At 34.4% G+C, this 22,627-nt stretch overlaps 1 protein-coding gene across 1 annotated transcript in view; it reads right to left on the bottom strand.

Annotated features, from left to right (window-relative positions):
• Nucleotides 1–22,627, bottom strand: part of ADGRA1 (adhesion G protein-coupled receptor A1) — a 264,781-nt gene that overhangs the window by 119,809 nt on the left and 122,345 nt on the right. Inside the window, exons 8-12 of the mRNA XM_054071764.1 lie at nucleotides 14,358–14,522; nucleotides 10,826–11,024; nucleotides 9,481–9,630; nucleotides 6,295–6,456; nucleotides 1,102–1,317 (exon numbers count right to left, since the gene is read on the bottom strand). Coding sequence (XP_053927739.1) covers nucleotides 1,102–1,317; nucleotides 6,295–6,456; nucleotides 9,481–9,630; nucleotides 10,826–11,024; nucleotides 14,358–14,522 — 892 coding nt within the window. The remainder of the gene's footprint in view (nucleotides 1–1,101; nucleotides 1,318–6,294; nucleotides 6,457–9,480; nucleotides 9,631–10,825; nucleotides 11,025–14,357; nucleotides 14,523–22,627) is intronic.

Below are 22,627 nucleotides of genomic sequence, written 5' to 3'. Positions count from 1 at the left end.
TGATAAAGAAAACTTTCCAATTGATGTAATCCCATGTGTATTTCACTATCAACAATACTATCCATACATTGCAGAAGGTCCCAGAGTTGCTTCTTGAAGAAATCCTGCGTCTTTTAGATCTCTGACATTTGATTTTCATCTTACAGATATCACACACTTCCCTTTTCAGAGGCAACTTTCTCTTTCCTACAGACAGACGTGTTAGCGATGTCCACGGAAGAAATTAACTCCTTTGCAGGAAATAAATTTAACCTATTCTTCCATTATTAAGATGACTCCTTTTTACCAGAAGATCCTGAGAGTACAATCTACCATATCACTGACTACATGGTCCATACAGAAGATTAAAACACATCAAAGAGAAAATAACTTCAATCAAAATACTTTCAAAGTTCAATAAAATAGTAATATTCTCCAGGAAAGTATCATTATGTCATAGCATTTTTTCAAGAAATAAGCCTATTAAACTGAGATTCAGCTGAAGAATAACAAAAATTTAACTCCGTAATACTTAAATTTAATAACACGCTCTGTCAAATGCAAAATTCCATTTCCTGCTAGATCAAAATTCAATTGTTCCATTTCATTATTTGATAATAAAAGTGCATTCTATTAAAAGGCTTATTTATTATTGTTTTTCTTCAGCTAGTGCTCAAAAAAGCCAACGTAACATTCTCCCTCCATATGAAGTTCAGAAGATAGACAATGTAATATTATTTAGTGGAAATACAGGTAATTTCCCTAAAAAGTACATTTTTTTGTAATGTAAAATACCCTGCTTTCAGGGAAACAAATACTTCCAAAGAGATTGTTAACGTATAGAAAAGTTTGCAGAACTGGATCCAGAGACAGAAAGAGCAAGACATTTACTCATTTATATTAATATCCTGCATTCCACCTGATTACATTAAGGGGATATCCATTAGCACAACAAAATGCACTACACCAGTTTAAGGCCACTAATAGGTTGAAATTGTTAACCAGTTTGCAATGCTAATAACACATGAACTATACATTTTCCAAATCACTATTCCTCTTAAAGATGTTTTCAACTGAAAACACACTGAAATAGTTGTTATATTTATGATTGTACTGACTTACCCTGGTAGAAGAATTCACCAAGGAACCATTCAGATTGCCAGTGTTGCACTTGAAATTCAAATGTTGATCAGGATGGTAATGTACTTCCCAGCTTCCCAAATCATGCACCATGGACTTGTCAGAATTTGCAGATATTTTCTGGAAGGCAGTGCAAGTCATTCCTGTGAAGCTAGATGGCTTGATCATAAAGGCCTCCAGAGCAACATTACGAGATACCTGTGAAAACATTGAGAAGCCAATATGTTGCTAACTCATAATGTGTAATTGCATTATTATATATGCATTATGTATTTATTCTATATACTTTGTAAGTGATTGTGCACGCACACATTTGCATACATATTTGTAGGCTAAGAAAGAAAACAGAACTTATTTAAAACACTGATCTAGAATTCAACGATGGCATAGAGGGTTTGCTTGAATCCTTTTAAGGAAAATATCAGTTTATATCAGTTATTTCAGTTATTATTATATCAGTTCTGCAATTGTGTCATTATAAGTTTCAACAGAGTCAATCTTGATTTAAAGCAATAGAAAGTGAATTAGCAACAGCAATAGAAGGAATTAAAAAAATTAACAAGGCTGCACTTTATATCTCAGAAATTAAATAGAAAGATGCTTAGGTATTTGGTGGATGGATTGTTTTGTCACAGAACACAGAATATTGAACATGACTATATGGTGCAATGTAACAACTCGTTACAGGTCTTTGGCCTACACTTTAGTGAGGTGATATGTCTAGATGGAGACTGTAGCACAATACAGAGACATGCATGTCTAGCCTTAAACTAATATGTTCATTTCACTGTCCTGTGCATGAAACATATGGCTCACATTATAATTACAGGTTGACTAGCCTCGACTGCCACCACACTGATTGAACTATATGGTTTCTGCTTCCAGGCACAGGTTGTTTAGAGATCTGTGGGTGTATGTATTGTGCACATTGATTGCAACATAAAGATACCTGAATTAAGCCATAAATTAGCAGCGTTATCAGAAGAATAAATGCACAAATGTGGCAGTTTTCTATTTCTGTACTTTGCTTCTGTTAGGCAAGCTAGCAATCCACCTTGTAACCTCTGGTGCAAATCCTTCAGAACCTGGGACATCGTATGAGTTGCGCTGACAAGAATTGACTCCACCAAAGAAAATCTCATTAATTCATACTAATAAATGAAGCTAAAGAAAATCTTTTGCATTAAAAAATAAGGGCAGGATAGAGGGTAGCCTAACTGTAAAAATGATGTTATTGGAATAAATGATATTTTAGCATCAGACACAGTGCATGTCTTGGTGTTCCTCTTCCGAACTCATGAAAAGCTTTTTGAATGCACCTTTTTTGGCCACTGATGATTCTGCATGTGCTGAAAATGAAAGTACTGAAGTCTCATTAAGAATTTTTTTTCCTTTTTCTCAAAATTAGATGAAATCCAGACGCTTTCAGTATAATTTTTTATATTTTCTACATAAAAGTAATAGATCTATTACTTTTAAAGCAACAGTAGTCTAAAGATTCCTTTCAGTTGTTTCTAAATTCCTGTAACATCCAACTTTTTAAAATAAATTTCCACTCCTGTCCTTGCCAGAAGGTGACTTTTTCCTACATTTGAATAAAAATAATAAAAATGCCAAAGATCATTAAGAATCAAGTAAGTTTTCTATTAAAAATCCAGTGGCTGTTTATTGAAAAGTCCTAAAACCTGAAACGAGGTTTATCTGGATAATTTTTTGTACTGTCTGCAGACAGCCCTTCAAGGCGTTAGAAAAATTTACTGTTTGCAGAATACTACAATCCATATAATGTGAATCAAGCTACATGACTAAATTAAAACTCCTGCATGGTAATCAGTTTTCTTTACTCTTGGGAAAAGCCATTTAATTGTTCATAACTTCACGTTTCCTGCTGTAGAATGGGCATAACACTAGTTGTCGATTTCACATTTGTAATGTGATGGTGAATAAGATGTTTGCTAGAAAACATTATAATGAAAATTCAAGTAATTTCACAACAGTGAGCCCTATTTTTTAAATTTTTGATATTAAATTCTTTAAAAACTTGAGATTTTCCACTCCCAAATTATACCTGTAGAGGCCTATCAATGTTCTGTGTTCTATCAATGTGAGCATGCCATTTTCAGCGTATAGAAACAGATGGGTAAAACGCAAGGTTAATCAGTGTTTATTATGTAGGACTGTAAAATGAGCTACAAAACGGATACAGATGAACTCAGAGAAAAATTATCCATGGAAACAAGCAATAGCCAGGTAACACGTTATGAAAAGCCACACACAAATCTTGTCTCTAAGCAGTACAGATACAGAAAACGATGATTTGATGTCCATTTCCTAACCCTTCACTAAATGCACCTCTCAGCAGAAGGGCCAAAGGGGATTGTTACCCAGGTAAGCTGAGAGCAGTGCCGAAGGCTGCAACAACAAAACACACAAAACTTACAAAAAGCCACACTGCAATTAGCCTCAAATATTCTGACAGTCTCACTAGCTGGAAAATGTAACGAAAAGTCTTCAGGGATGAGTTTGACAACTACTGCACACGACTGAGACAGGACTATTGAGCTAAGTTTTGTCATCAACAGGAAGGTTTCCCTTTCAAACTGCACATCTGACATAGAGATCAATAAAATAAAAGCAGGACTGAAGAAGCCCATTAGAACAATACTGAAGGGAGGTTAATTTGGGCTTTCTGAGGGATACAGGTCCACCCTGGGAGCTCTCTGTGTCTGAGTGCACCCACAGCCTCTCTGGCTGCACCCAGAGCCTCCGAGGGGGCTTCTGCCTTCTTCCCTCTGGCCCAATGTCAACCTGAGGCTCCTCTAAGGGCTCATCTGAGCTTCATGGTGGTTGCATCTCAGCCCCAGTTGCCTGGCCTGTGCCGCTCCCCAGCTGGCGGCAGTGGGGCAGACCCTGGCTGTGGCATCCTGACAAAACCCTCTTGTCTCTGACTTCTCTAACATTTTAAACACCACAGTGCAGAATAACATCTTATAGAATCATAAAATCATAGGTTTGTGTTGGAAGGGAACTTTAAAGTTCATCTAGACCAACCCGCTTGAAATGAGAAGGGACATCATCACCTGGACCAGGTTGCTCAGAGCCTCACCCAACTGGACCTCGAATGCTTTCAGGGATTCGGCATCTAACACCACTCTAGGCAACCTGCGCCAGTGTTTCATCACCATCAGCATAAAAAATTTCTTCCTTATTTTTAGTCTGAATCTCCTCTCTCAGTCTAAACTTGTTGTGCCTTGTCCTATCACTACAGACCCTACTAAAAAGTCTGTCCTTGTTATTCATAGGATTATAAAATGAAACATTAAATGTATGCTGGTTTATATGTATGCATATGAAATGATCCAATGTTTGAAAGTTGCTCCTAGCTGTTCTTCCTGCAGCACGTTTTGTATGCTGTTTGACTTAAAAAGATCTAAACAAAGGTATCTATCCCAGCATTTTTCTGACCTTGAAATTGGTAATTTCACAAGTTCATGGAAGTGGAAAATCATTTTAGTCTTCCAAATATGATATAGAGTAACAGTCATGGCTCCTAACTAGCTTTCCAATGCATAGGGAACTCATGCCTGTGTTATGTGACTGACACAGTTTATAGAGGTTACTTTTTTCAGGAACTGTATTATAAGGTAGTGGCTCCCTAAGATTTGGGGGTTTTATTTGTTGTTGTTTAAAATAAGGAAAGCGGATACAATTTCTGCGAGACAGTTTGCTGGCTGATCTCCCAAAGGAACATCAGTGTTTGGTATTGCACAAGATGACACTAGAAAAGCTCTACAGCTTTGTTTATTAACAAATTGCACTCAACAGTAAATGAATTCTCCTACAGAAACGTATAAAGCAAAAAGATAAAGCATGGCAGAAAGGTTAGTAACACAGTTCTACATCTCGAGTACACAGAATTACTGTTTACAGTAATGTCAACAGCTTTCTGAACCAGTGACAAGAAGAAGAAATAACCTTTGGCACTTGACATTTAGAAGAAAGTCATGTATAAAGCAACAGAGACTCCCTAGCTGTCACATTACAAAATACTTATAAAAGACACAATTATTTTCTCTATGTATTTAATATAACTAAGCATTTTTAGCAATTTTTTTAACGTAAATAGGAACTAAATAAAGAACTTTGTTTAGAAAACACTCCAATATATTTTTGTCTTCGTTTAAAAGACTACAGTTCTAAAAACCTACAAAGAAGGAAACAAGGCCATTCTGCTAGTTGGCTCAGCCTATAAATTCAGCTCAGCCAATAATTCCTTTATAATTCCTTTTTTCTTCTAACTTTCATGTCTAATTGCTGTAATTTAAACTAACACTAAACTCACATTTAAATAGTTTGCTCATGTAAATACAGTGGACAATTGGGAAAATAGTAAAGGTTGTTTAAAATCAAGCAAGCAAGAAATCAAAACAACCCAAGGAGCTTTAAATTTTTAAAATATTTACCTAAAATTCTAAAAGGATAATTTTCAAGCTTCTGTTTTAGATGTATTTCTGCTATATGGATGTTGAAACTGGCGAAAAGACAGTTTCTCAGTGTCCAAATGGCAACCACTCAGTATATAAGTGACAAATTCATGTAGGTGGAGAAAGGAAAGAATGATTATTTCAGACTGCAACAGTTTGCTTCTAAAAATCTTTATGTAAAAATATACCTTTCCAAGCATTTTCTAAATACTTTAAGCAAATATTGTCTAGAATCCTCTCTGAAAGGCACGTTAAAATCTTCAAGCAACAAGGGAGCATGTTGTCTTTACCTCTTATGAAAAGTTTCACTCACTCAACTTGGACCTTTCAAAATAAACCCACATACTATAATGGTGAGAACAACAGAAAGTGAGTGAAGAGTAAGAACATCAGAAAAATAGTGGTGTGAACAGTCACTTGTAAGAATAAATGAAATAAATCAAAGTCAAGAAAAAAAGACTTTTTAATACCACCAATGACAGTCTAAAAAATATTTTGCTCTTCCAACTAGGATCAAGGGTAAGAAAAATTAAATCACAGAATCCACGCATATGGACATAAATTTGCTATGCTGTGTATGTGGCATATGCAATCTCACTTCCCTATATACTAGTTGGTTGTAAAAATGGTGAAGAAAAATTACATTTTTTAAATAAATTCTGACAAAAAGCTTTGTAATTTTATTAAATACCTTTGATAGAACTTGAATATTGTTCGTTAGTATTTGACTTGCAATTTGTTCCACACATCGTACAATTCTGGTGCAGGCTTTGTCTTCCTTTTGAGCCATCCACAACACATGGTCATCGACCAACATTATATTGCTGGCAATTTCAATAAGAGCATCCCCAATCTGGAAGAGAAAAGAACAAACCCCAAATAAAAATATGGTATTGTCTGGAAAACTCATAAAAATAGGAAAAGAGTACACAAGAGGATAACTGAAAGCAGGCACCTTATTTCTCTTGGCAACCATCACTCAATAACAGTTTTCATTCTAGTAAGAATATTAAATGGAATGAAAAACAAAGACCAAGAACAGAAAAGTGTAACTGACTTAGAGGAAATGTCTTTTAGTCATAATTTTAAAGCTTATCTTCAAGATAAGCCACAAAAATAAAGTTTCTCATTGGGCAACAGTGGAATCCCAGCATTATCACTTTCTTTGTTAAACTACACAAAATTGACCATCCCTCTCTAAAGAACTGCTTCATGTTTAATGAAAGGACCTTTGGGGGAAAAAAAAACAATGGGGAAAATACATTTGAAAGACACTTTTGTTACAGACATAATAGGATAAATTTCAGATATAACTCTAAGGTGGATACAATTTCATTGGCTACACAAAAAGTGTGGGCTTTTAGCTTTGGATGTTCTAAGTTACTTCTGTGGCTAACCCAAAGTGATAAATCTTTGGTTTTGCCATATGCAATTTTGTAGATTTCGCCAAGTATGATTTACTAAAGACATGGTAAGCATTTCAAATTTTTATTAGTATATTACATTTAGAAAGAATAAGTATCACTGTGAAGATTTCTGTGATTATTTCAAATTGAAATGAAAATATTTACATTCTAAATTCTAAAATTTATTTTTACTGAGATTTCAAAATTAATACCACCATTATTTTTCAAGGCAAAGATATGCCTAAGATATACAAGGTGGTCACAAATAAACCTGAACAAAAATGTATATAAAAGAGAAAAAATGACTGAGGAATATAACTAAAGAATAGTTGAAGAGGTTTAAAAAGTCAGACTAATAGAAACAGAAAAATAAGGCAAATACAGAGATATTTCCGTGGAAGGCAAAAAGAAATTCAGCAACGATGAAAAAGGTTTAAGGATGACTGAGGTTATGAAGTTAGTTCTGTGTTTTCAATAAAAAAATACATAAATTTCACATGCACTGCAAGGGACACAGAAATAATGACACTATATGTGAAATCTTATGTGACTGTCCCTGAAATATTTAATCTATTTTTGAGAACATAATTACTAGATAATTCTAGATGGCTTTTGACAGTGTGACAGAGTTATTGATACAACGAATAATAATAAAACACATGAAGAGACTGGAGTGATTTATGAGACACAATTTAAGCACACACCAATCAGCTAAGCAGTAATTTAGAGTGCAGAACAATAGTCTATAAATATACAAAATGAGAAAAATAAGAAGAGGAAGTAATTTATATTATAATTAATGCATTAATGAAGAGTAAGGGCATGGCATTAAAAAATACAAAAACTTGGGCTAAGAGGCGTACATCTTCCTGACAAAAGTTGTAGTGTTTTGCAAATATGTCCCCAGTGCAGCTCTGTTTTGAGAGATGGGACAAAGTATCACTAACTGTTATAAAAACGAATAATCCAGTGCTGACTGGGAGAGGCACTCCTGAGAGAGGATGTACAGAAACGGTACCAGCTAGTTTAGCTAAAATGGTTTTAAAATTATTTTGGTAAATCACAGAAAACCTCTGTGTATGTATTTTCATTAATTTCTAACAGTTTTATATAACTGGAGTTTCAGCTGCTAGTCCATTGCAAACTAATATACCTTTGTCCATATGTTGCCTTGTAGTATATTTTCAATCCTATTTATAATTAGATGAGTGCAGCCTCACGTGACACACTAGCTTCAGATGTATTTTTGTACCTTATGAGTGAGAGTTAAGAACTGGGAGTTAGTAAAAAGCGCAATGAATAACAAATGTACTTAGTGAAATTGAAAGAGGGGCAAAAGTAAATTTCAAAATAGAAGACAAATTAGGAGAACTGTTCAAAATTATGAAAATAATTGATTATGAAGTAAGAGATGTATAGGTAAGTGGTGGAGATGGAGATGTTTCAATACTAGACCCCAGAAACTGAAGCCTATTTGAAAGATGGAAGAAATCAATTAAAAGATTAGAGATGGTGCTCAGTTTTAGTGAATAATGCATCAGCTGCTAGAAAAATAGAGGCTTTATGGTAAATCCAACCATTTCTTTTGGATGGGGAATTTTTGTTTTCCCAGAAAGCAGCAAGATCTTATCATTTAGATGTTGAGCCAAAATATCATTGTAGCTTTGAAACATGATTCTTGGAGAGCACTTAATAATGCACTTTAGGTCTGGCACATAATGATGAAATTGAAGTTGGAGGCTTTCGCAAATTGGCACTAAAATGTTAACTGTTACAATCCCCAGAGCCAGAATGGAATGAACATTGCCAAACCAAAAGAAAACAACTGTTTTAACTATAGTTATCATGTGTATAAAAATTGTAGGTTATGAAATCTTTATGCAAGCAGTTACTCTGAAAACTAACAGTAAGAACTATGATGAAAACTGCTGTTCTCTGTAAAAACCTATTTTTCCCATAGGTTTTGTATAACTCTCTAATTAAATTTCCCCATAAAAATGCCATACATTATGCTACAAGTTTCTGTAGGACCTTGCACTTAAAGACATAGATTCTTCTCTTCACATGAATTTATACATGCTTTCAAAACTCAGTGAAAACCTCCAGATGAAACAGAGAAAATGAAAGAAGCAGGTGTAACTCCAGTGGCCGAGCAGAGAAGCATCTTGAGTTCATTCTATTATGTTAGAAATGGTAGAAAATAAAATGAAAAAGAAATTTAAAGAAATGGCTTATTGAAAAACACTTTTTATTCCTAAGCAGCAATGCCTTTGTCAGTTAGATGAGATGGCTTAGTTGTCCTTTTTGGCATAAAGAAACATATCATAGCATATGCAGACCATTTGCCATCAGAATATCTGAAATCAGCTTTAGAAGCTACTCCTCAGTGTGTGCCTGTATACATTACGAACAGGGTTGAAGACTTCACTTCTAAGCGATATTTTTTTTCCAGTATAGAGAAGATATCTTACATCTTCAAATTCATCCACGAAGACAATTAACTTTTCCATTATATAAGCCAAATATATTACATCCATTTTATCCGCAAAATGGGAAGCACCTCTTGTGTAGGCTGTCAGCTGGCGGGAAAATTCAAGCACGGTTGTCAAATTGATGTGCATCTGAAAATACATCAGAATTCTTAGGTTTAATAAGTCAGCTAGCTTCATTCTCTTTAATAAACTGAGGATCACATCCACTTGTATAATGCTTGCTATAATTTCATATGGAGTTACATGCATCAGTAGTACCATGGACATAAATGTCAGGGATATATGAACGTATCTTCAGCATTTGATTTCATTGCTGTTATCTGAAGACACCACCACAACAGGCCAAAAAATTTTTAAGACTTGTGTCTACTTTTTCTAGACCATAACTAAATGGCCTCATAAAATATCATACCAAATTACAAACCTTGTCTTGCCTGTATCTTTAGATCATTATGACAACAGTATCAGTGAGGGTTCACAGATACAGTGGTGCATAGTGGGAAAACAAGGGACAATGGTAGTAAGCTGAAAGAAGAGAAGTTCAGACTGGTTATGCAGAAAACCTTTTCTCCATGACGATTGTCAGGCATTTGAACAGGTTACCCCCTAGAGTTTGTGCAGTCTCCATCCTCAGAATTTTTAAAGACCTTCAAAGACAGGAGAATAGCCTGGTTTCGAAGGCCTGTCCTAATTATTTTATTATCCTATAATTCACTGATTGTGAAATGTTGTAAAAATTAGTATGGCAGTTACAGGTCTGTGCCATCCTCCATTGCTGTTCAGTGTTATGCTCTTTTTTTCTCACTAATTTCTAACCATTTACTTTTTTTATCTCATTCTTTCTTTTACTTATCCATAAGAACCATTTAAGTATTTCTTTTCTGGAAGACATCAAAAAAGCATCCTAAAGTAGGCGTCACTTCTGAAGCTTTTTTAAATATATTACACACAACAGCAATGAGAGGCACTTCAGCTGACAAAATTGTGTACAGGACTTCAAGAGAAATCAACATGTTTCTTGTAAAAGTGCATGAGGGGAAGACAAAGAAGGAAATGGAGTGAAGCATTGATGACCCCATCAGCGTCACTACTGGTCATCTAGGCTTCAGGCACCCAGAAAATAAAAAAATAATAAAGGCAATATATATTGTGCACTTGTTCCTACTACAACTTCAATTTTCAAATAAACATATTGTCTTTCAAGTAAAATCTTTTGTAAAAGTCCAGCTATCCCAAACTTGTAGCTGAAGAGACAATTTTTGCAAGCTATTCAGTAAAATACTGACCTACTGGAGAAGGGAAGCCCTGGATTTCATAATGTTACCTGACTAAAAGCATGAAGAACTTGAGTTACTTCTTGTGAATAAGGACATTCGGAATAGCTTTCTTCATCCCAGCGTCCAGTTCGATTACACTTACGCCATGCCTTAGACTCTTCTGCGCCATTGTGAAAAGCAATGGAGTTAAACGAATACTGGAGACAAGGATGGTAAGCAGTTATCCCGGCCAAAGTTTTGGGCCATCTATGAACAACATGATAATAAAAAATTAAAACATGAAACTTATTATTTAAAGGCAACTTAGAAAAAACCCAATAATATATAGAATATACAAGAAAAAAACCTGTTTTAAATTATAACTCATCATGTTCTATAATGAATTATTTTGTTTCTTTGAAAAAAGTCAAAATTATACAAGTCTAGCTGGTCACACATTAGTTCTGCATTAATTCTAGGAGTGTGTTTGGTGTTAAGGAAAAAAATACGAATGGCATTTTCCCTACATTTGTCTTTGCAGACTGCACAAATCAGAGCAGTAATTCCATAAAGCAAAAACTCCTAACCCCTATTACTAAATGCTGTAGAAAGTAAATGCTTAAAAGGTACTTGACGATCATTGCTTTGTATTTTGACCCAACACTGCAAAGACCTCGCTGCCACAATGCCGCCTCAAAAGCAGAAATCTCTGAATCTATCAGAAACCAATAAAGAAGGTTTCAGCAGAGATTTTGTTTCATGGAGGAGGAATGAGGTAGCCCTAAAAAATTATATAAGAACTATTCAGGTACACCCTAAAAAAATTATATAAGAACTATTCAGGTATACATGATTTATGTAGTGTTATTCCTAAACAGTCTTTCAAAACAAACTATAAATCCTGGCAGCCCAGATTGCTTCTATTTCACTGATGGATCTATTACATAATACGCTTTTTCTGTATGTCTGCTGCATTCTCTAGAACAGTACAACTGGGATCTACTGCTTTTAGTGCGAATTCCATTGTCATTTCCAGGCTAGTATGGACACAGCAGGATCAGGTAATTGGGAGAAATCAAATAAGACCAGAAGTGTATCATCGGCAAGCCAACATGTCTGGAAACAATATGGTTCTCTAATTGCACTGGTGAAATGACTGAAACAAATCAATCAAAAAAATATTCTGCCTGACAGTGAAGCCACACCGTGGACTTTTGATCAAACATATGTATCAGGGACTCTTAGTGATATGATACAGGTCAATTTGGACATAGTTATGTAATATATTGACAGGTTTTGAGCTATGCAAGTTTTCGTCCTTTCAAGCAAAGAAAAAGTAAGAAGAAAAATATTTTTATATGTCATAGATAACTGTCATTGGAATAACTAGTTTTGTGATGTAAAAACAGTGCAAAATGAACCATGAAAGGAGATTCACAAGAAGCTTCTCCTTTTGCCTCTGAGCTGACATATTGTTTTTAGTAAAACATTTGCATTAAGGCAATTGGGCCACTGACCAGCAACTAACCTCTAAAGAAAAACTAAAGAGATAATTCTGAAACTAGTATTAGGGCAGGTGGCAGATTCTGGCCTTAATGAACAGGAATGATAGGACATGACAACACTACAAGTTACAGTTCATAATGACCTTATGGAAAGCTGAAAAAAACCAAAAATGACTAAATATGGCCATTATAGAAAAAAACTCTTAGTATACAAGGCCAGTTCATTTTGACTCATAGAGCCTGATTCTTACTGCAGTCATATGATTATGAATACCACCTAGGCTGGTCATCTGAAAGAACCACACTACCCTAACGGTTGACGCTTTTTTCCTTTTTTTTTCCCCAATAAAAGAACTGTCTTTTCTAGTTTTGCTTTTGTGGTTCAACTCTTTCTATTTACATTCTCACTATGTTACTAAAACTTCTAACACCTTTCAAAGAAAAATTACTGGTGTGATAGCTGCAACTCTGAGGGCAAACCTTAGGAATAATTTCATGGGCTAATGCTGAGTTTGAGCTTGAAAAATTCTCTATAATTTTAAATTCAATCCCTCAAATGCCAAAAGAACCTATGGACTCAGCATCCTTTTGATCTACCTGATAAAAATAAATTTATATGGATTTCTAGAAAGATGATCAATAGAGAGAGAATTGTGCATTCCTCTTCTTTTGATTTATGTGAAATAACAAAAATGCCCCTGGTGTTATTTTGTGCAGTCTGTAGAATTTCTCTCTCTCATTTCATAGCAAGAACATGAACTTCAAAAGTTGTGATCTAAAAGATTCAGTATGTGTTATTTGATAGAAATTACATGTATTTTAAAAGATCTCATTAGAATACATTTATGCATGTCCACTATGAGAAAACACAATACCAGTTCTTATGATAACAAAAAAATATATAGCTAGGGTTGTAAAATATCTTTATGCGTGTAAGTATATGTTCAGCAGATGTGGCCTACTCACTGAAACTGAGGTTAACATGTCTTAAAATAGCCTTATAGTAAAAAGAAAACAGATATCAGTTGGTTTCTTCACTTTCCAATTAATTTCTTTATTTTTATTCAAACACAAGAAATAGTAGTAAAACGCCTCTGAGAAAGTTTTAAAGTTAACTTGAAATGAAGAGAGATTTCCAGGTCAGACGTATTTGCAGAAAGTTCTGGCATTTAAGAGACACTTCCTCTCTCATCTACTTTCCCTTTCATTAAGCTGAATTCTTATTATATTTCACTTGGTAACAAAGTACCTTCTTGATTTCTCAATGGGAATGACATCATACACCAGTGTTATTGTCAAGAAGGTAACTGTATTCTGTTTAAGAACTTTATGCATACCATTGAAGTATTTCACAGTTAATTCAAAACAACACCAAATTCCACAGAATCCTTAACTTTTTTCTTTATGAGGATTACGATGAGAAAAAAAAACCCCAAACACCAGCACATGTACATAAAAGAAATGATGAGACAAAAATTACATTTAGTCATCTATTTATGAAGACTCCAAGGTTCAGACAGTGGGATGGGTGTGTTTTCTAATCATACGGTATATTGGTGGAACTCTGTGTGTCTTTAAAATCACCTCAAATGATCTATTTATTTTACTAAGTAGTTTTACTTGCTATTTTGATTCTCTTCATTGAAATATTTTACTAATGGTTTTATGTCATTTGTTATGTTTATTTGTCACCTCTAAGCTCAGCTGAACAAACCAAGCAGAACTGGAACAGATTAGAAAAGTACTTAAGATTTAACCTTTTAATGATTTAATGCAGTGTTATCATATTCTGTAATTTAGAAAAGACCAAGAACAGTTTTGAACTCTCTCTCATTTAGTTGTAAAGAAGTCTAAATCTTTTGAAATTTACTATAATCTCATAATTAGGAATTAGAAGGTTCTCCAACTTCCACAAACCACTGCTGCTCTTGAAGCGCTATCTGCCATTTCCCATAAAAATCACACTGTGCTCCTCTTTCATAAGAATGACAAAATAAGTGACATCTTTGTAACTGACACTGAAGTATCATGTAAGAATGAATATGGTCCATATCTATATTAATATATAAAACACTCCAAACCCAGCAAATCATACCTGAAATCTCCCTTGTTGTTAATAACTCTTTCTGCAGGGCAATAGGGTGCAGCTGTTTCAAGTACCACAATTTCTACTTGTTTAGTGCTATTTCCATAGGAATTGTTGACCAAACACTCCCAGTCTCCAGTTGCATCAATGTCAATGCTGGATAAGATTAATTCACTACAAAAATAAAAGATTAATTGTTGTATATACTTCATTATATAGAGATTAAGTCATTTTGACATGTAACCCAGGCCTTAAGGAACTCCATAGAGTTTAGTTTTTCAACTGACTACATCAACAGTTTTAGCCAATTACTGTAACTCCATAGGTCTCATATACCAAAAAAATGCTAACTACTTCATTTTAAGAAATTTACACATTAGATCTTAAATCTGCTGTTGTGCTAAAAATAAGTTTTACTCCACTTTTAACGAAAGTACAGCCTTTGAAAGTAGTTGGGAGAGGAAAAAAGGTAGCAATTATCTGAAATATTTACTTTGCTCTGCACAAATGGCTCATCTTTGAGTATGCTCTGTGTTTTAGACAATTAGAAATTACATGGGAAGAAATGTACAGTCAGAAAAGGGGAGAAAGTACATTATATAAAAAGAAGCACAGATTTAAGTTATTCAATTGATTTCAAAACTGTATTTAAAACAAAATTTTAAAATTTCTACTTGTGGCCTTGAGTACTTTTGTAAAAAGCCTGACGTTTTGAAAGACATACAGAGAATAATTATCTATAGTTTTAATATTTTGCTTTTTAAACTTCTCTAAAAATGACATCCTTTTTCAGTTTAAACTTTAGTATATTATACATGCACTTTTACTAACCTGACTACAAGAAAGGATTGAATCTAATCTCCTTATATATGGACTACTTCTGATACACATGCCAGTAGACTACAATCAAGGTAGGAAGTGATTAGACAGCTGCATATGTAATTTTCCCTTTGAAATATGCATATAATAAAGGATGATTTTCTCAAGTACTTATGACAGAACTGTTATCTTGATCCACAGAAAACAAGCAAATCATAGTAAATAGCCTGTGATTGAAGCTAAATTGCTACAGAATTTCTGTGTAGTTCTCCAGATATTCAGTCAAATTTATCATTATACAGTAACTTTAAAAATCTCATGCCGCTCCCTATTTATTATGGCTCTAAGTACCCTGGAACTCCCTATTTCATTTTTACAATGAATTCTAACATATTTTTATTGCAGAAAATATAGAGAAAGTATTGCTAGGCATTCTCAAATATAGTAGATGAATATTTTAACGTTAATTTAGCAATAATTCTCTTAAGAAGTCTCAGATGAGAAACTCCAGTAACAGCAGCCTATTAACTAACACTTTATACATTCAGGTTGAAATACTTAAGTGAAATTAGCCAGCTGATATATTTTTTTTAATTAATTCTTTCTATTTCATATGTCACAACAATCTCACATTATCTTTATACACAACTGAGATATAATATATTCCTAGAGCTCATAAAACCAATTATCCATAAAGGCTCTTTTTCACTGAAACAACAGGCAGCATAAATATTCATCTGTGGCATCAAGATTCAGACACCTTCCAAGTGAATAGAATGTACAAAAGATATGCTGATCTTTTGATATATTATCTATATGATATTTATAATGACTGTTAACAATACAAATTCCATAAAACTGGGAACCATGGGGACTTCAGTTAAACGCAATACTTGAACACATCAGTTTTACAGTAATCACTATGAAGCTAAATAAATATGAAGAAAAAGGGTACATTTTCCATTTATTTAAATTGCTGAGATGAGTTCTGATGCAAATTTATCTGCCACTAAACAGATCTCCTGTCATTAGAGGAAGTTTCCCAGTTTCACAGACATATATTTACAGATACATCAGTGCTGCTCCTGCTACAAATGCAATACTTGAACGCTGGTTATTTTGGTTCACTATCTGAATTAAGGGTCACAGAAGATCGGAAGTATGAATGTGAGGATTTACTCATCATTTTAGAGTACTTGAACACTGGTTCAAGTGTTCAAGTTGAACACTGGTTCAAGTGGTTCTGTGACCCTTAATTCAGACAGTGAACCAAAATAAGTCAGAACAGGTTTATACAATATGGGAGAAGCTGTAAAATGACTAGAACATGGAGAATTGTCTTCTGAATTGCCATCTGGCCACCGTAAATGATGCATTCATTTATAGTCCTCTGGGAATATTTTGGATAACAAGCCCAATGGTGAAACTGTTCATTTACTTACCATCTGGATATGACAAATGATAAATTGATCTTATACACCTGGAGTATTTAGGAGACTAGATTAAATACAAAGTGAAGTCTTAATTCTTAAAATGACCAGTGAACTTGATCTTTTAACATCATCTTCGTTTATGGTCCTTGGCAACTTCACAGTCCTGGCAGACCAAAAGGAAAGGGTGGGACTGTATAGAATTTTAAACCTGGCAATAAAATTTTCTAGTAGGTCAGTTACATATTTTAAGTCTTGGCATTGTTACATTAGCATGCCCAGAAAGTTCCATTGTTTTTCTTACTCTTAGTAGAAAGGCATTCTTGATCTCTCTTGGTCATGGCAACAAGTCCTGATAAAAGGTAAGAACTCTCCTATGACATGGGAACGTGGCAGGACTCTCTGGTTTAGGAGCCTGACAAGAGCACAACAGAATTAACAGAGGACAGCACCTCTGACTCTATACTTTTCTTCATTATCTTACCTCACAGAAACTAATAAATGTCAGGCCACAAATGAAATGTTCTTGCTTCTACTATGTAGCATTAGCAAATCTATCTCACTCCTCAGAGGTGTGATAGTTACTACTTTTGTGGAAATTTTTGCCCTAAGACATTAAACAAAGTCACACCTTCATGAGATGGTATCAAGGCAAAATGAACGTGAAGACTGTTGTTTGATGAGAGCAAAAGGATGACTTGCAAGCTTTTCTCAAGTTTTCTTTTCAAATTACAGTGGCATTGTCAGTAAAAACTTTGAAAGGAAGAGAGAGAATACACATATTCCGTTTTCGTACTGGGAAATTTCATGCACAGTAGGATTCCTTTTTCAAATATGGTGACTGGAATACTGAAAAATTAATTAAAATGTACAGCTGATGCAGTTGCATGAAAAAGTTGTTATAAGATTGACCAGAAGCCCATGGTATTGGTCATTACACAGAGAGGAACCATAATACAGGCTGAAGCCATACTCACATAATCAAGTAACCTATGACAATAGATTTCTATTTGCGGCATAGTTTTGCATTGCTACCTTTATGCATAACTAATTAGACAATCAGAAGTAGGTCTCATTATGCAAAGTTACTCAACCATGTCCTGAAGTAATACCTTAGTGACATTTACTGCATGCCCCAGCAGTCATTTGCATGCCAGGAAACAGAGTAACAAATAAAGAGCAGACTTTAACACCATATTTTGATTTGCTTTCCACAACTAAGGTTTTGAAGTCTGACTTGACTCCTGTACGACTCAAGAAGAACCAACTGCTCTTCCTAGAGAAAACTAAAATTAATTACTCAAACACAGATAATATTTACATTTCTTCATATTCTTCTTCAGATAGAAAAGTAATGAATGCTTTTCTGCTATTCAGGCAGAAAGGCTGCATAACCTGCTTCCAACCCATACCACCTTAAATTATTAATGCTAACACAGAATTTAAAAAATGAGTGTTGGTCTTCAGAGTATACTGCTGCTTAGAATCCAGCATTTCAAAGAGGATATAAGGTTAAAACTTGGAAAATGAAGGCAGAATGTGTAAATCTAGGCACTTTAACTGAACTTAAATTGCTAGTCTGGTTTCTCTGACGAAGTTACTAATTTACCCATGAAAGAAACAGCTTTAGAAGGGTAGCGGCCTTTAAAGAATGCTTGTGTCCAGAGCTATCCAAGAAAAGTAATGTAGTATAACATACTTTTACTATAATGTATCTATCAGCAAATTTGTTCACATCAGTATGGTAGGATCATGACAAGAGTTGAATTTGACTTCAGAGATGCCAATGGAAAGTATCTAATTTTAATGACAATATATTTACAGAAAAAAAAACAACCACTATACTTCCAAAACGGGAGAAAAGACATGTATGTCAGTTAGTAACCACCTTGCTTTATTTTCCTTTCTATTGGTTAAATCTGCCTTTAGTAGCAAGATGTGTTTTCTACAGGTGGATGTCAAAGAACCTGTGACCTACATTTATATGACATCAATTTGTGTCTTAAAATTGAGAAAACAAATACTACTAATATTAGAGTGACTGCATCTTCAGAAACAGAGTCAGAAATCTAAATCACTCTGCAACATACCATGACAAGTTTGGTTTACTGTATGATCATTTGCGCTCTCATTAAGCTCGTCAAGTAAAGACTATCAGCTACAATGCTGCATCAAAGAGTGTGCATAAAGATGTTTGTCTTTAACTTCATATTCCGCAGTCCTACAGTCAATATATACCAGTCTAGCTAGCCTAGAACATTAAGCGCAGAGGGAAATTAAAAATGGTATCAACAGCTCTAGACCAGTCAAATTTTTCTCTTGCTGGAGTAAACTTCAGACAGCTGGCAGTCTGTGACAGCACAATGCTACAAAGCTACCTGAAGAGACTACACCTGGGCCAGGGCTATTTAAAGTATTTCATGAATCAGTTGTCTATCACTGAGCTGGTTTGTCAGTTGGTGAAAGGTTTGGGGATGCTCAAATGTGTTTATTGTTATTAATTCTGTTCTATCAGCATACTGCTTGACTGCAGGATGTATACAACTGCAGTCTTCTGGGGAAATGGTGCTACACCTGCCATATGTCTTTCATCTGCCCTTAAGTAGTCGTCTATATGCTTCAATGTCATATCCAGAGGAAGCTTCAATTCTTTAGCATAACTCTTGTGATCTGTACACATAAATAACAGCATGAGAACCAGTCAAATAGCCAAAATTGCATAAAAAGCTTTTAACATAAAATGTTTCCCAGATGATTCTGAAGTGTTAACCTACTTATGACAATTCTTGATTATTTGATTATGCGCCACTGGGACCAGCAAAATAACCCCAAACAAACAAAACCCAAACAAACCTCCATAAAAAAAAACCCCAAAACAACAAACAGAAAAAAACAAACTAAAAACCTGCTACGTTTATATTACAATTTAAAATACATTGTCAAATGCACACTATTTGCTACTCTCTCTAGTCACTGGTGATGCTGGAAATGCAGAAATTAATTGTTTAATGAATACATTAGGAGATAGAGTAATTGTATATTAAGGCTAGAATACTCACATAAATCTTCTGTGAAAATATCTGTTTCTCAATTACATTTCAATAAGGAGTAATCCAAATTGAGTCAAGAGTTTTTCCAGCACAGCACAATTCTTAGATAACCATCTATTGGTTTAATGGTAGATGGTATCACCATTGCTGCTTTCGCTCTTCATAGTATTGAAGTATGTATATTATGTATACTTTTTCACAGGTTATAGTTAAAATTATTCCCCAAACTGATTAGCAGTACAACTGCCATTGGTTTTATTCAGATAATTGAAAGATTTTTAGAGAAAAGGCCTGAGTTTAGTTAATCTTTCAAATTAATTCACATGAAAATTCTCTTAATCTCACACAATCAAACCCTTAGCCTGTGCATTTAATAATATTCTGCAATAATTTTAAATATTATGTTCCTGCCTGATATATGAGAATATTGCTGGTAAAGTTGCATCTGTTATTAGACTTTTCCTGCCTGCAGTGCCTGAAGTAAGTTGTAGAAAATTGACTACAGGGTTCAAAGTAATCTCAAAACGATACAGAAACATTGATTTACAATTTAAATGGTTATTTTGCTTCATTTCTTTCCTAACTGCTCAACAACTGAGGGTCAAGCAGAGTCAATTAGGTGAAACAACAAAATATCAGTACTAAACAGTTTTTGCCAGTTTCCCTGGGATTCTCAGTATGACCCTCAGCAGCTCATCTCTAAATGCTTATGACAGTGGAACACAAAGCACTTGTGAAATATCTGCATTTCTGAATCAGATTCATTTGATTTGTTCTAACACTTATTTTTTTAATCTTCTGCAAAGTGAATCTCCAACATTTCACCGTGATTTGGCACATATCTGAACTTACAGCTGTATATCCGAACTAATAACGTATTCATCACCAATATACTATTTTCAGACTGTTCTTACCCTAATATCAGTCCAAACCAATACCACTTGCTTCATATCTTTTCCAGTTGTATTCTTGCCACAAACTGTTAAGAGAGTTCAGTGGCCATTTGGATTCTTTCCAGAAAAAAAAAAATCTAATCATATTCATTTCTTTCAATCATATCTGAAACCATCCTTATTCTTTTAGTAAAACTGTCTCAGCCAAGTGCTGAATTCTTTACTAAGAGCTGCACTGTTAATTTCAAGCACTTAAAAATTATTAACTGATTTCAAACCTGCCTTTTGATTATAAAAAATACGATCACAATTTTTGATCTTAAACTTTTTTGTCCCTTCTTATATTTCTCCCAGTTTCTCCACTATTAGAGTACAAGTGGATCATGATTTGAAGCTCTACCAATTTTATGTATTAATTTTTAAAGTGGTTTTCTTACTGTTGCCCCTCTCCTTACACCAAAAAGCTGTAGTTACATAATTGTATTATCTCAAACATTACTACTTCTTCATTATTCTTAAGCTTGCTTTGGTTTTTTTTTTGGCTGTGGTTTTGGGTTTTGTTTGTTTGTTTGTCTGTTTAAAAACCGCATCTGGCAGCCTTATTTAGAAGACTGAAATGCTTAGGACAGATTTTAAGAGAAAAACACTATTTGTGGGGGGTCACAGTTGAGAACTAATAGTCTGTACTTCCAGTGGCAAATCAGTCTATCTCAAAAACACATGTGATTCTAAAGCCTACTATCCTAGGTTTAGTTAAGAGCATGTTAGTTTCTCCGGTGGTAATGCTCCTTTTTATGGGTCCTTAACTTTCTGCACAGTTTAGTGTTTTCAGAAGGAGTCCTTGTGAACTGTAATGGTCCCAGAGCAGCCATTAGAGCTGTCAGAGACAATAAGCGCTGTTAAACACTCTATAGAAGTATTTACAGAATAAAACTAAAAAGACTTTAAAATATTCATTATAGTCTACATGGTACATTAGAAACTTCCTGAAAATTAAAGTCTCTCCATCACTCCAGAGTTATCTGGTTCACAACACCAAATTATTTTCACTATTTAGTTTAATATTCCGATAACTGTCGTGCTAGTCTCTCCAAACACTGAAAGGGAACAGTGGGGAAGCTGGGAAAGATGCTGCACTGCAGAGAATCATACATAATCTGCCTTCTATGCAGCTTCAGGGATATGGATTGTTTCATTGCCACTTATTGTGCTCAAACTGATAATCTACTATTCCAGGCTTAAGAAATTAGGCTGTCTTCATGGAATCACAAGTCACAATTTAAGCTAGATCCATTCACAGATAGGTTCCACATCACATTTAAATTTTCATGTATGACTATGACATTTATACACAGGCATAATGACAGAAAATTCAACATGAGCAATATCAAATATTGTTATCATTGGCAAGAAATGGTAAATATGAGCCAGCAGCAGAATTGAAAACACCTTCTCAGGATCTCCTATAAGAGAACACTCTTTGCCAAGAAAAATGTCACAGGCCGGAATACAGCTAAAAACTTTAGTTTAATTACTGTAACAAAAACATTTATTTTAGTTTATTCTCCTTTATCATAGGAGACAAAAAATACATATTTGGATATTTTATCCTTCTATTGTGCCAGTTAACAAAACAGAAAGCTTTAGTATGATATTTGTGTTGTAAATCCACATCCAGAAATATCTGGAACTACCCAATAAAATAACCACCTAAAAATGTTTGAATAAGCAGTTTTTTTGAACAGGATTTCACCTCTTTGTTCAAAACTAGCTTCAGAAATTTTTAAATTACTAAGCAGCACAAGCCAAACCCTGTCCTTTAGTGCAATCACAGAAAGCCACAGAGAGTGGACATTTGCTGTAAAGAGTAGGTATAGCAAGGCAAAATATTACACTGTAAGAACTGATTTTAAATTATCTTTATTTTTACTCTAAACCTTATACTTAGACATATGATAACTTCAGGGAAGCATAGTCTTTCTGATGTTCCACAGTGCCAGCTACAACTGTGATTTAGTCTTAAGAACTATCACAAATTAATGTGTAATAACATGTAACAAGTGTATTAATATGTACTACTGTAAACT

Source organism: Cuculus canorus, chromosome 7, assembly GCF_017976375.1.
Source record: "Cuculus canorus isolate bCucCan1 chromosome 7, bCucCan1.pri, whole genome shotgun sequence".
Classification (NCBI taxonomy): domain Eukaryota; kingdom Metazoa; phylum Chordata; class Aves; order Cuculiformes; family Cuculidae; genus Cuculus; species Cuculus canorus.
This window is presented reverse-complemented; position numbering and strand designations above follow the sequence as displayed.